The 12,331-nt window shown below is 36.1% G+C and overlaps 2 protein-coding genes and 1 non-coding gene across 3 annotated transcripts in view; 1 reads left to right on the top strand and 2 right to left on the bottom strand.

Annotated features, from left to right (window-relative positions):
- ift172 (intraflagellar transport 172) overlaps positions 1-4,003 on the bottom strand; it is an 87,082-nt gene extending 83,079 nt beyond the window's left edge. The window contains exons 1-3 of the mRNA XM_015372829.1: positions 3,793-4,003; positions 3,200-3,343; positions 923-1,035 (exon numbers count right to left, since the gene is read on the bottom strand). Of these exons, the coding sequence (XP_015228315.1) occupies positions 923-1,035; positions 3,200-3,343; positions 3,793-3,831 (296 nt within the window). The 5' untranslated portion in view covers positions 3,832-4,003. The remainder of the gene's footprint in view (positions 1-922; positions 1,036-3,199; positions 3,344-3,792) is intronic.
- Positions 4,004-5,635: 1,632 nt separating this feature from the next.
- Positions 5,636-5,707, bottom strand: trnaa-ugc. Its single transcript has one exon. It is a non-coding gene; the product is annotated as a tRNA-Ala (tRNA).
- Positions 5,708-7,239: 1,532 nt separating this feature from the next.
- cad (carbamoyl-phosphate synthetase 2, aspartate transcarbamylase, and dihydroorotase) overlaps positions 7,240-12,331 on the top strand; it is a 47,359-nt gene continuing 42,267 nt past the window's right edge. Inside the window, exons 1-4 of the mRNA XM_015372828.1 lie at positions 7,240-7,618; positions 10,197-10,336; positions 10,441-10,570; positions 10,644-10,786. Of these exons, the coding sequence (XP_015228314.1) occupies positions 7,528-7,618; positions 10,197-10,336; positions 10,441-10,570; positions 10,644-10,786 (504 nt within the window). The 5' untranslated portion in view covers positions 7,240-7,527. The remainder of the gene's footprint in view (positions 7,619-10,196; positions 10,337-10,440; positions 10,571-10,643; positions 10,787-12,331) is intronic.

The raw sequence follows: 12,331 nt of genomic DNA, 5'->3' as shown, positions 1-12,331 counted from the left end.
ATGCCTTTAAACAGCTGGTTCAGGTTGCCTTCAGTCTTTTCGATCAAGTTACAAACATTTTGCATAACGTCCTCCACGTTGCTATCCTTAAATCCTTCCCTTCAAAGCTCATCAGAGAAGTCGATGATGCTCTGCAATTCAGCAAGGCTTAAATATTTTGGTGACAACCTAGAGAGATTATAAAGTGTTTACATTTAAAAACAGAACCGAATAAAGTCCATTCTGCATCTTTTGTCACCTTAAAGGGAGTAAATATTCCTGGACCGGACTCTGGATCATGTTTCTGCTACGGCATGCCCTTTGTTCTGGCATTACTTCTCTTGCAAATATCCGTCAGGCTCTAAGCTAATAGCAAACATCAGATGCAGTGACTCCTTCTTAACCTAAGGGGGCACTAAACTGGCAGTTTTAGACACAACAGCAGGATTTTAAAAGGTCATATAATGCCTTGGACACGTAGAGAGCACTATAAGACATTTATTTATGGGGTTAAACATTTGATTAAGGGGTGAGTGGTCCTTTAAAATGACACTGACATGCAAAACATATCAACTTTGGATACATTTGCTGACATTTTGCATTCCAAGCAGACCTTTTTATATCACAGCTCCACCTATAAGGACACCATGTTTCTAAAACATGCTGCAGCTCTCCTCCAATCTTTTTCTTCAGTATGTAATTAATTTTTTAAGTTTAACATTTAACACATTAAGGCATATCTGGATACAATTTTTTAACTTAGTGCTTGACAACAAGCAGGCGTGCCGTCGTCGTGATTCAGATCTGCTGTTCTCCATGGAAGCAGGAGTGTTGATTTCAGCAGGTTTTATGTTTTCTTTACTCTTTTAGGACTTTATAGGAGCCTTCTGCTCCGTTTCATTAGGAAATGTTTCAAAACCTGAACCGAGGGAAGCCAGCTTACCAGTCTTCTCCGATTCTGTAGACGTAGATGATGTTGTCCGATTGGCCAATGGCGATTTTGGTGGAGTCCGGCGAGAAGACCATATCATTGACAACATAGCTCTGTTTTCCATACTGCAAAATCACACAACACCTTAATGTTATTGCAGAAAACAATTACCCACAATTGTCTTAAAAAAAGTGTCCCAAAACTTCCCCATTGTGGGAAAATAAAGGGATTTACTATTATACACTATATACTAAAGTTACCGTAATAACAATAGAAACCCAGCACAGTATCAACCTGGTAATAAATGCAACCCCTGACAGAAAGGATGGTTAAAAAAATGTATTTAAAAATAGACATCCTGGTAATGTGACAACTCTCTAAACAGCTACTATGTTTAAAACCTGCTAAAGGAGCTTGTTTACAATATAAGTCTGTAAGTTATTCATTAATAGAGATCTTTAATCCTGGATAAGTCAGATTATCCGCCTTAAAAATTTAAAAGATTTTATGTCCTAAATTTAAAAAAATAAATAAAATAAAATAAAAATAAATAAATAAATAAATTTAAAAAAATAAATAAATAAAAATAAAAAAATAGCTGCAAGTCAATTATTATAGAAGAAAACAACAATAATAGCAGTGTAAGAGCCATAAAGCAGAAAAGATAGAATATGCAAGAAATAAATACAGTTCATAGTTGCAGTTTATATTTTCTTTCATTCTTAGTTCATGTCATTGTGTATTTCATAGTTCTAAGAAAACAGTTATTGATATAAAAAATATTTGATGACTGCCCCTTTAAGTGATGTGCAGGGGCTGTTTTGGCAGAGCAGCACAAGGCATGGGAGCATAAAGTTTTCTTGCCGTGCGTCTTCTGATTTTGTAACCTTTTTATTTCTAAGTTAGGACATCAAAACTTTAAGAACTTGTCACTTCATGCGAGTGAAGAAATTTCTGTGTCTGCAGCTCTAAGTGGTATTTTGGAAAATTAAGAGAGATTGCCTTTACAAGCAGAGTTGTGATTGCTAAGTGATATTTTGATTTTTTTATTACCTGGAAGTCATAATTATCTTATAACCAGCAATAAAATAAATTGAACTTTATTGATCTCACATGGAGAAATTAACCTTCTGCATTTAACCCATCCTCTTTGGGGAGCAGTGGGCTGCCACTGTGCAGCGCCGGGTGAGGAATCTGGGGTTAAGTGTCTTGCTCAGAGACCCAGAGTAGCAGTCTGTGGGAGTGAGTTTTGAACTCACAACCTCAGGACTCCAAGTCCTATGTCCAAACCACTAGGTCGCCATTATAATGTTATTGGAGAAAGGGTGGAGCTCAGGTAAAGCATGTGAGGTCCTGGGCTCAATTCCCAGCATTTCCATAATTTCTTATAATGAGAAAAACCCTGAACCCCTCAAAGTGGCCCATCTTATGCCTGCTGCCATCTGCGCTCTAGGATTTGAATAAATGCAGGGGACAATTTTTGTTTTAATATGCAAATTGCAGTGATAGATTTTATGCTGCTATCATATCAGGTCTGCAACTAGCGATTATTTTGTATATTGATTAAAAATCTCATAGCAAAAGGTTCATTAAGGAAGATTTTTTACAGAATTAAAGTGTAACTAACACTTTTCCACTTGAGGTGTTCTGTATAGAGAATATTGACGGATGAAAACATTTTGTCTTTTTCCCCCCATAATTGCAGACTACTTAGATATATTTTTTTATGATTTTGATATAATTACTGCACTAAGTGTGTTTCTCTTTCAGCTAAAGGTCAATTTTAGAGTCTCTAAACTCCAGTTAACGATTCATGATCAGTAAATTAGTTGATTAATTTAATGATTAATCACGATAATATGATAAATAGTTTCAGTCCCATATCCTAACTATTATCATTGTTAAGTGTAAATGCTGAGCTGCATGAATAATTATATTCAAATGTAATAACATGAGTATCACTGAAAACCAAACTTATTGAATGAATGTTTATGATTTGTTTTTCTAATTTCCTGAATAGTTCTACTTTAGGAAACACAAAATCTTTAAAGCAGCAAATTAAAATCAACAAATCTAAAACTCAAATATGATCAAATCAAAGCTGTAAAACATTTAGTAAATTCCTAATGACAATACCCTGCATTTAGCAGCATATTATCTGCTTTCTATGTTCATTATGTATATCTAATCTAATTTAATTAGTACCAGTTTTAAAGGCAGTTTTCAATCAAATTTAAGATGTATATAATTATGTTTGTGTGTGTGTGTGTGTGTGTTTATATGTCCCACCTTTGGGTCCATAGGTTTTGTGGAAAACTTGTCTCTTCTTTCTCCATGTTCATCATAGAGCAACACCACTCTGTCCACATTGCAAACAGCAAACTTGCTGTTGTTTGGTGCCCAGGCCATGCATGTGACTTTGGCTGCACCATCCTATGTAAAGCAAATATTACAAAAAATAAAATACTTAAATACTGGATTTTATTATAATAAAAAATTCTGATATTAAACATCAAATCTGTTTACTTTTTTAAGCACTCAGAGTTATGCCAAACTATAAAACAAATGGTATTCAACTAGATTGTTGATTTGTTGATCTTGATTGACACAGTGGAGAAATTCACTGGTTACTTCAGCTCAATTAGTCAAAAAGGGAAGATGCTAGCTACATTTTAGCAGATTAAAATGACTTTTATATCTAAATAACGCAGCAAAAATATAAATATAAGCTATGGTGTAAAATTACACCCACACAGAACAATTAAAGCTAATAAAATAAAATAAAATTTCATTTTACAACTGTAGCTAAGAGCTAGCCTGACTTTTTAACTGGTCTTCAGCAGCTGCTAGCGTTAGCTACCCGGCCCGTTTCCCAAACTTACCTGCGGGGTGAGAAGACTCTTAATATGTTTCAACTGCATCCTGTAAAACAAACACAAAGGAAGCCCAGTGGGAGGTTCTAGAAGCGAAGAAAAGGATTTAGAGCTCGGTCATTTCAGCTCCAGCCCCGCAGCATCAGCAGCTAGCAAGGAGGACATCTTTGAGGTAAACAGAACTGTGATCTCCTTAGTTACCGCTAAGGGCGGGGTCTCGTGGTGCATTTACGGAAGGCAGGAAATTATTAGATTTTTCAATGCAGAGGATTTTTCTGCTTTTTTTCGTTTCTAAATATGCGTGTAATGACCAGGTTTGTGTATACGAAATAAAGGGGACTTATTTTATTATATTATTATAATTCTTAATATGTAGTGCTAATGTGTAACTTTTACATCCTGTTTGTAAAAAGGAGCACTACTGCAGGTCATTCATCCCTGCTGCCATCATACTCTACAATGCGACACTGCAACGACAATAACTTGTACAATGTTTAATGTACATTTACAATTTAATACACTGTGCAATAACCTGTTTCTTTATATCTGGCACACAGTGCAATATGTATATATGAATATCCAGCTATATAAATACCAACGTAAACGCCATGTGCAAAAACTACGGAAGAGGATTAGGGCCATAAAATGTTTTTTTAATATTATTTCCATTTATTATGGGAAAAAAGTCAGAATTCTGACTTTTTTTCTCAGAATTCTAACTTCTTTTCCCATATTAAACTGAAATAAAATTAAAAAAATCAATTAACTTTTTTTATATTTTCAGTGGCCCTAATCCCCTTCGTTAAAAAAAACTTGTATGATAATCCTGCTATTAAAAAACAAAAAAAAGCTGTCATGTGTGGACGCACTGTATATACCGTATATATCGCATGCATCTTTTTCTTCCGTTGGCACTTTCTTCTTCTCTTTTTGACTATTTCACCTGATGTAGCACTAAATTTCTCCACTGTGATATCAATAAAACCAATCAATCAATTAATCAATCAATACTTTTGTTTCTATAATCAAAAGTAAAGGATTAATCAGGTTTCCCTGTCGAATACCTCTTTTTATAAAATCTCCTTGTAGTTCCTGAATGAAGTAACACAGAGCTTGTTATATCTTTACACAATGTCGAGATCATATTTAAAAACCTGTCCCCAAAATACAAAATGCTGTAATGACTGTAAACTGAAGGGAAGTTCAATCCTATCAAAAGATTTAAAGAAATCCAATAAAAAATGTTACCTTGATCCTTAACCAGATGTTTAAAATCTAAAAAATCTAAAACATAATGGATGTTGTTATGTATTAACATAGCCAGTCCGAGTTTCACTTATGATTCTATGAGTTCAACTTTTAAGACTATTGGCCAAGGCATATCTAAGAATCTTATAGCCTATGTGGAGTAAAGTAATTCGTCTTAATTTATAAATAATTGTTTTATCTTTGTTTGGTTTTGTTATTAAGATTATCAGTCCTTGTGTTATTGCTGTTAATAGTTTCTTAATATGTAAAAATTATTTCAGGACCACATTAAGTAATTATCTTAGATCAGACCAGAAACTGTTAACGTTTACATTTAAACCATCTTGTCCTTGTGATATAGCTGCAGATTTACCCACCGCTGCATCCAGCTCCTCGTTTTTCAAATTGGAGTCAAAAATAATTTTCAAATCAGAATAAATCTGTTTGATAAATGGTTTATCTGTTTGATAAAAGGTAGTTAGAATTATGTTTTAGAGGGCTCTGAATAGAATCAATTTTGATGCACATATCTCATTAGATTAATATACGAAGTCACTGAGGTGGAAAGGTTTAAAGAACAAATGGCGAAAAAGAAAAACCTTATTGGAGATGCCGGGGATTGAACCCGGGGCCTCATACATGCAAAGCATGCGCTCTACCACTGAGCTACATCCCCTTCCATGGCGATAACATTGAATGCTATGTATTTAAAGCCAAACCTCGTCCTAGCCAGTTAGTGTAGGACGTATCTTTCATTTTTCAGAAATGTGAAATAATGCTGAGAACCGTATCCACAATTGACTTATTTATTTTTTTAGATGTTTAATGTAGTACGTTGCTTTTGGCTACCCGAAAGTTAAAAGTATGTAGCTTTACATTAGTTAAAGCCTGAAATTGCACAACAAAATATTGTTCTTCCTTTTAAAGTGCCTTGAGTCTTTCTAGCAGCTCGTTTTACCAATGTACGGCTTTTGACGCAGAAATCAGATAGCCAAATCATTACAGAAAAAAATTACGACGTTGAAAAAAGGCTGGTTTACGGTGACGTCACAAAGGAAACCAGTAAACGACCCTTTCAAACTAAAATTTAGGCTGTGCAGACTGGATGACTGAGAATCTTCACCGCCATATTTCACCGTTAAACCAAAAATAAATAGATAAATAAATAAATAAACATGTATGCATTGCGTTAGTACGGAAGAGGATTAGTGCCACTTAAATTTGAGAAAAAAAAAAATTCTGACAAACATGTTAGCATCAAGCCGTTGCCATGTCTGCTTTAGAGACTAAACTAGCTCTCTTGTTTTAATCACCCTCTGCTCTTCCATTAATAAAAAATCATCACCGGGGACCCCTCTGGCACATAAAAAGTTGCCTAAATTGTCATTTTCCATCAAAGTGTTACTGGCCCTCCCAAACTCACATCTTTGTCAGTGAAGCTGAGTGCTCCCACATTGCTTCCTTCATGGTGCCCATCTACATTAAGATCCAAAATTCTGAGATTAAAGAAAAAATTCTGAGAAAAAAAAAAATCAGAATTCTGAGATAAAAATCAGAATTCTGATTACAAAAAAAGTCCGAATTCTGAGATTGAAGTCAGAATTCTGAGATAAAAGTCAGAATTCTGACATAAAAATCAGAATTCTAAAAAAGAAAAGTCAGAATTCTGAGATTTAAGTCAGAACTCTGAGATGAAAGTCAGAAATCTGACTTTTTTTCTCATATTATATTGAAATAAAATTTAAAAATCAGTTAACTTTTAACTTTGGCCCTAATCCTCTTTTTTACATTGGTAAAGTGACGTAACGTAAAAGATATTGCTGCATAGTATTTGAAAATTGCTACTCTCATAAAAGGAAACAATATAAATTAAGTCAAATGCTTTCATTCTTGAAAGTATTTTTTTATGTTATTTAATATCGGTGACATTTAATGATTCCAGATTTCATCCATCAGCTCGGCAACCTATAATGTCTAACTCAAACAAGCATTATTTGTCAAGCACTTCTCTTAATAAGTGATTTACCTTCCCCTTTCCCAAAAGGAATTAAGATGTTGCATAGAGTTGAAGATAATATTTTAATTTATCGTTTCAGTTTTTTTCCCCAGTATATTTGTATTTTTTTTTTTATTTTATTTTGAAAATTATTACCGGAAGCTACAATTCCTGTTTGCGTCAAACATTCGGGTCCACACCGCGGGCCGACTTCCACGCTGCTGGCGGCGCGCGTGGAACACTTTTCTGTCATCCTTCCGGCCCCTTTAACCGCCAAACTTTCTAAACTACGCTTTCTGTGTTGTTTTTTTCGTCTTATTGGGTCAGAACAGACAAAATAGCACCTAGCTAACATTTTTGACTCTTAAAGCTGCTCTTTTTTCTGTTTTTTGAGCATCATTTCCATCTGGCGCGTTGCGTCGGCAAAGCTTCACGTGGGGACCTTTCTTTTAAACAGAGAACCGGTGGTTTGGTTAGCTTTGGCTCATTAAAGGGAAAACATGGCAACTATGGCGACTTTGATCCTGGAAGATGGAGAAAGATTTAGGGGCCGACTTTTCGGTGCAAATGTGTCTATTTCAGGGGAAGTAGGTGAGTAGTTTAAAATGCAAATTACCTGAAATTAATAATCATCAATTATTGTGTCCAATTAACAGACATAAATATCTGTTTACCCCCACCCCCCCATTGGTAGCAGCTCTGTCCATAGATCAAATAGGGCTATGATAACTTGTCTCTTTGTTATCTGTTGTCACATTCCTTTCAATCAATGTCACCTTAAAAAGATCTTAAGCATGCATGTCATTACTTGCTTAAATGTAATTACTTCCAAGTAAACCTGTGTAGGCTTAACAAAGACCAGGGAGGTCCAATTTAATAATTAGTCACAATTTAATCAACTGTTTGAGATTTTTCTTTAAGTAAGCAAGGCATCCCCATGGGAAACAGTTTATAAAACAATGGGCATCCCACCTTTTTGTTGGTATTTTAGCTTTTTATCCTTGTTATATACAAACATGTTTTTTTGTGTGTGACAAATGCAGTTTTTAAAGATCAACTAACCCTTTATTTGCCAATGAAACAGAAATAATCTTGTCAGAAGCAGCAGCTTTTTCTTTTACATCTCTTTCCTGAGATCCTATAGAGGTGTTCCAATGGATCTCCCTTTTATCTCCTTTTTCTTTGATTTTTTCTCCTTTTTTCTGTTTTTCCTTTCCCGTTCTACTTACATTGCAGTGTCCATATAATCTGTAATACTGCCTGCATGATTATAATAATATTTATATGGATAAATCAAGGGGAACACTATGGCGATAGCCGTATTGCTCCACTTGTGAAAGCAAAATCTGTTGGGCTCTCTTTTTTTGGCATCAAAACAATTATTCTTAGTGCCACATTGCCAGACAGGACACTGTTAAAAAAAAAAAGATTTTCATGTTATTGAAACTCAAAAAACCTGGATCCCTGCTTTATTTCTTTGCAGTCTAACCTTGTAGCATAGACCAGTATTTGGTCCACAAATACATGAGGATTTATGCTGATAAAGGTTCTCAGTCATCCAGGTCATAGTCATTCCGTAAAAATTAAAAAAATATCCACTGGACTTGTTTTTTTTTTTGGCATCAAGACAATTTTGAATTGAGAAAGCTTCCTAGAGAGGTGGCGAAACGTCTTCAAATCTTGGAAACCAAGTCCAGTGGATATTTTTTGAATTTTTACGGCATGAGGATTTACTTAAGAATTGGAAAATATATCTGCATCATTAAATCTGCTTTAACTGAACGTATAACAAAATTGCATTAAATGCTTTATATTACCAGTAAGTAGATTCTGAACTAAATCAAGCAAAGCTCAAAGTAAACTTAGGAAAAAGGTAGATTAGTAGTTCTGTTTTTTTTCAGTTAAGTATCTGTAATCTTCTATCTTCAGGTTTTCTTTTAAAAAATCTGCCATATTTCAGTATTCTATTGGGTTGAAAAATAATTGTATTTTTTAAACTTCATTCCCTATTCTATGCTTTATTTCCTTCCTAATGTACTTCTTCTCTCCTTTATGTCCTTATTGAGTGTCCTTACTTCTTTCTAGGGTTGCAACTAACGATTATTTTGCAAATCGATTAGTCTGTTGATTACTTTTTCAATCAATTGATTAATAATAAGGCAGCCAAAGATTCTTTATAATAGACTTTTTAGGGAATCAAACCAAGTGAAACTTAAACTTTTCCACTTGTGGAGTTCTGGATAGAGCGTATTGACAGATGGAAAATAAGAAATAGTCTTAAATGCCAAATGTTTGTATTATATATATATTTTTTTACATTCTTGGTAGAATTACTGCTCTAATCGTGTTTCTCTTTCAGCTAAAGGCACATTTTAGAGTCTCTATATTCCAGTTAATGATTGATCGAGTACTAAATTAGTTGACGATTATTTCAATAATCAATTAACCCAATTTATTATTTAATCCCTACTTCTTTCTAACACCGAGGGTTCATTTCTATATATTGTGTCACCTTCCTTCTTCCCATGCTGCCGTTATCCTTCTTTGCTCTTTACTCTTTTCATTCTACTCTTACTAATAAGTTATTTGGAGCCTTAGCATTTAATACTGTTAAAGACAATTACTTTTTTTTTTTCCTTTTTTCTTTTCTCCTGTATCAAACTAAGCAGGGGTATCCAAAGTCAGTCCTTAAGGGCTCCTGGATCCTGCAGGTTTTGCTCTCAATTCAGATGATTAAAGTTCATCAAAAGCCTCTTAATCAGCTATCTTCTGAAGTCAGATCTGCAGAGCCTGAGATAAATCTAAAATATGCAGACTGGAGTGGGACCCCTGACCTTAAGCAAAGAGAATGTATGTTCATTTCTGTCTACTTTAGTTCAGAAAGCAGATAGAAATCCATTAATTTGTCAAATCCTTTTGGTTTTGCTTTAAATTCTCATATATTCTGCATGAAGCTGTATGGCAAACCTAATACCACTTAAAAAACTGGACTTAAATCAGTAACAAAGCATCTAAAGATTGAACTTTAGAGGAACTATTTATCAGACTATGCTATAAGTTTGGTAGTAGCCTATTTGGCGCCGACCTGATCCAATACTTTGACCCTGTTCAGGGCGATGGGTGAGCTGGGCGAGGTTTTGTTTAACCGAGGAATGTTTTGTGTGTTTAGTGTTCCAGACTGGCATGGTGGGCTACCCTGAGGCTCTGACGGACCCCTCCTACCGCTGCCAGCTGCTGACGCTCACATACCCTCTCATTGGCAACTACGGAGTACCAAACGACAATGAAGGAGAGTTTGGACTTAGCCAGGTAAGGACTTTGTAAAATCTAAATATAATGAGGCGTAATAAATCAAAAAATCTGAAGTGGACTAAACACTATTTAACAGTTGTTTCTCACACTGTTCTCCTCAGTGGTTTGAATCTTCCAAGATTCACGCTGCAGCTCTGATTATTGGAGAGTTGTCGGAGAATCCGAGTCACTGGAGTTCAGTGAAGTCCCTGGACCAGTGGCTCAAAGAGCATGGCGTCCCAGGGTTACAAGGTCAGAAAAGCTTCATTTGAAGAGACTTGCCTTAATCTGAAACACACGTTGACTTTGTTTTCCTCGTTTGAAGGCATCGACACTCGCTGTCTGACTAAGAAGATCAGAGAGAAGGGAACCATGTTGGGGAAACTGGTTGTAGATGGGACTCCTGAGGACAGTGTTCCCTTTGATAATCCAGACCAGAGGAACCTTGTCCAGGAAGTGTCTATGAAGGTAACCATCCAGATTATTAACATTTATAATAAAGGCTACGATAATCTTCATCAGTGTATGAGATACTTGTAGTTAACATGGATAAATAAACTTAAAATTATCAAGTTCACTGAGGTTGCACTCCCTTGTTTTTGGCTAATTAAGTTTTGCACCAGTCTCATGGATCAGTGTTTTTCCAGAGTGTTAGCTTAGCTTCTACCCTACAAGTTTCCTAAACCACAGATTTCTACACAGCTTTGTTGATTGATGCATTAGCTGCCCTATCAGGTGCCATTAGACCAATGATCTGTTCACTGAATCTCCTACATCAGAGGTCACGGATTAGCACATCATGGTCCGGATCCTGGCCCACCTGCTGGCTAATCGGGACCCAACCTGATTTAAAACGTATATAAATTACCGCATGTTGTCCGAGGACGGTGTCTAACCCTGAATTCCCACATCCTCCGTCTCCGCTGCGTTCCAGACCTCCTGCACAAAGCAAAGCCTACAGCCTCCGCTGTTCCTCCCTTCCTGCTCCGCTCTTCCTTGGAGCTCAAGGAGAGCTAAGTTGCTAGCTTAGTGCTACAATAGGTCCTTAAACAATTAGAGGCAGCTAACGAGTCAGAACCCAGGGAACAGGACAGATCAGGTTAGAATGCAATGTTTTTATTCTCATAAAAACCAGTTTCTTAAGAAGCTAAAAATGCAGCAAAATGTTTTCTTTAAGTAATCTAAAATCAATAAAAAAAAAAAAAACTAAAAATGGGAGGCCTTCAGTCCAGGGTAATAGTGTCCTTATTTTTTATGTAAAATATACATAAAGGGCTGGAATCACAGCAGCAGAGTCCACAAAGGGAGTCAATTGCTTAGTTTCACCCCACAGCCGTCTCGAGGTTGGTCCAGCCACACCGCGTCCTTGCTGTGGTCCGCCCAAGCGCCTCCCGCTCGCCACTGGACTCAGATGCAGGGCAGAGTTTCACCTCTGCCCTGCTGCCAATCCAACACCTTGTTTTCCACTGCACTCTGTTCCTGCTGCAGAGACGATCCACGTTGTGCCAATCAGTATGGTTATACCTGGCGGTTACTTAGCCTTTCCTCCCACCACGCCTGGCTGTTATGGCCTGCTTCTTCCCCTCCTGTAGTGAGTTCTTCACCCTTTAAGTGTTCTGCCAGCTTCCTTTGGAAGGTCTGTGAAACAGCTGCCAAGCTGCTTCCAGGCACACCCACAACTTCACAGGTAATCATGTAATTTGTCCTCTCAGAGTCCACAGTGGATCAAAACAACACAACAATAAAACCATGCAATAAAACAAGAGAAATCATGCGCATATTTACATAATCACACTATCAAAATAAAACAAATTCCCACTGTGTTACACATGCACTATATTATTAATAAATTCAGGAGCAAAACGTGCGGAAATGAACGTTTAATTTAATGACATATTAAAAAAATCCATCCAGCATATGTTCAGTTTCTACCCAAATATTTTCATTTTGTTGTGGATTTTTCTAATGGGAATAACTAGGATCATACATGTTTTGTATGAACTATGTTTGTTC

The sequence above is a fragment of the Cyprinodon variegatus genome, unplaced genomic scaffold, assembly GCF_000732505.1.
Source record: "Cyprinodon variegatus isolate N-32 unplaced genomic scaffold, C_variegatus-1.0 Scaffold76, whole genome shotgun sequence".
NCBI classification, from domain to species: domain Eukaryota; kingdom Metazoa; phylum Chordata; class Actinopteri; order Cyprinodontiformes; family Cyprinodontidae; genus Cyprinodon; species Cyprinodon variegatus.
This window is presented reverse-complemented; position numbering and strand designations above follow the sequence as displayed.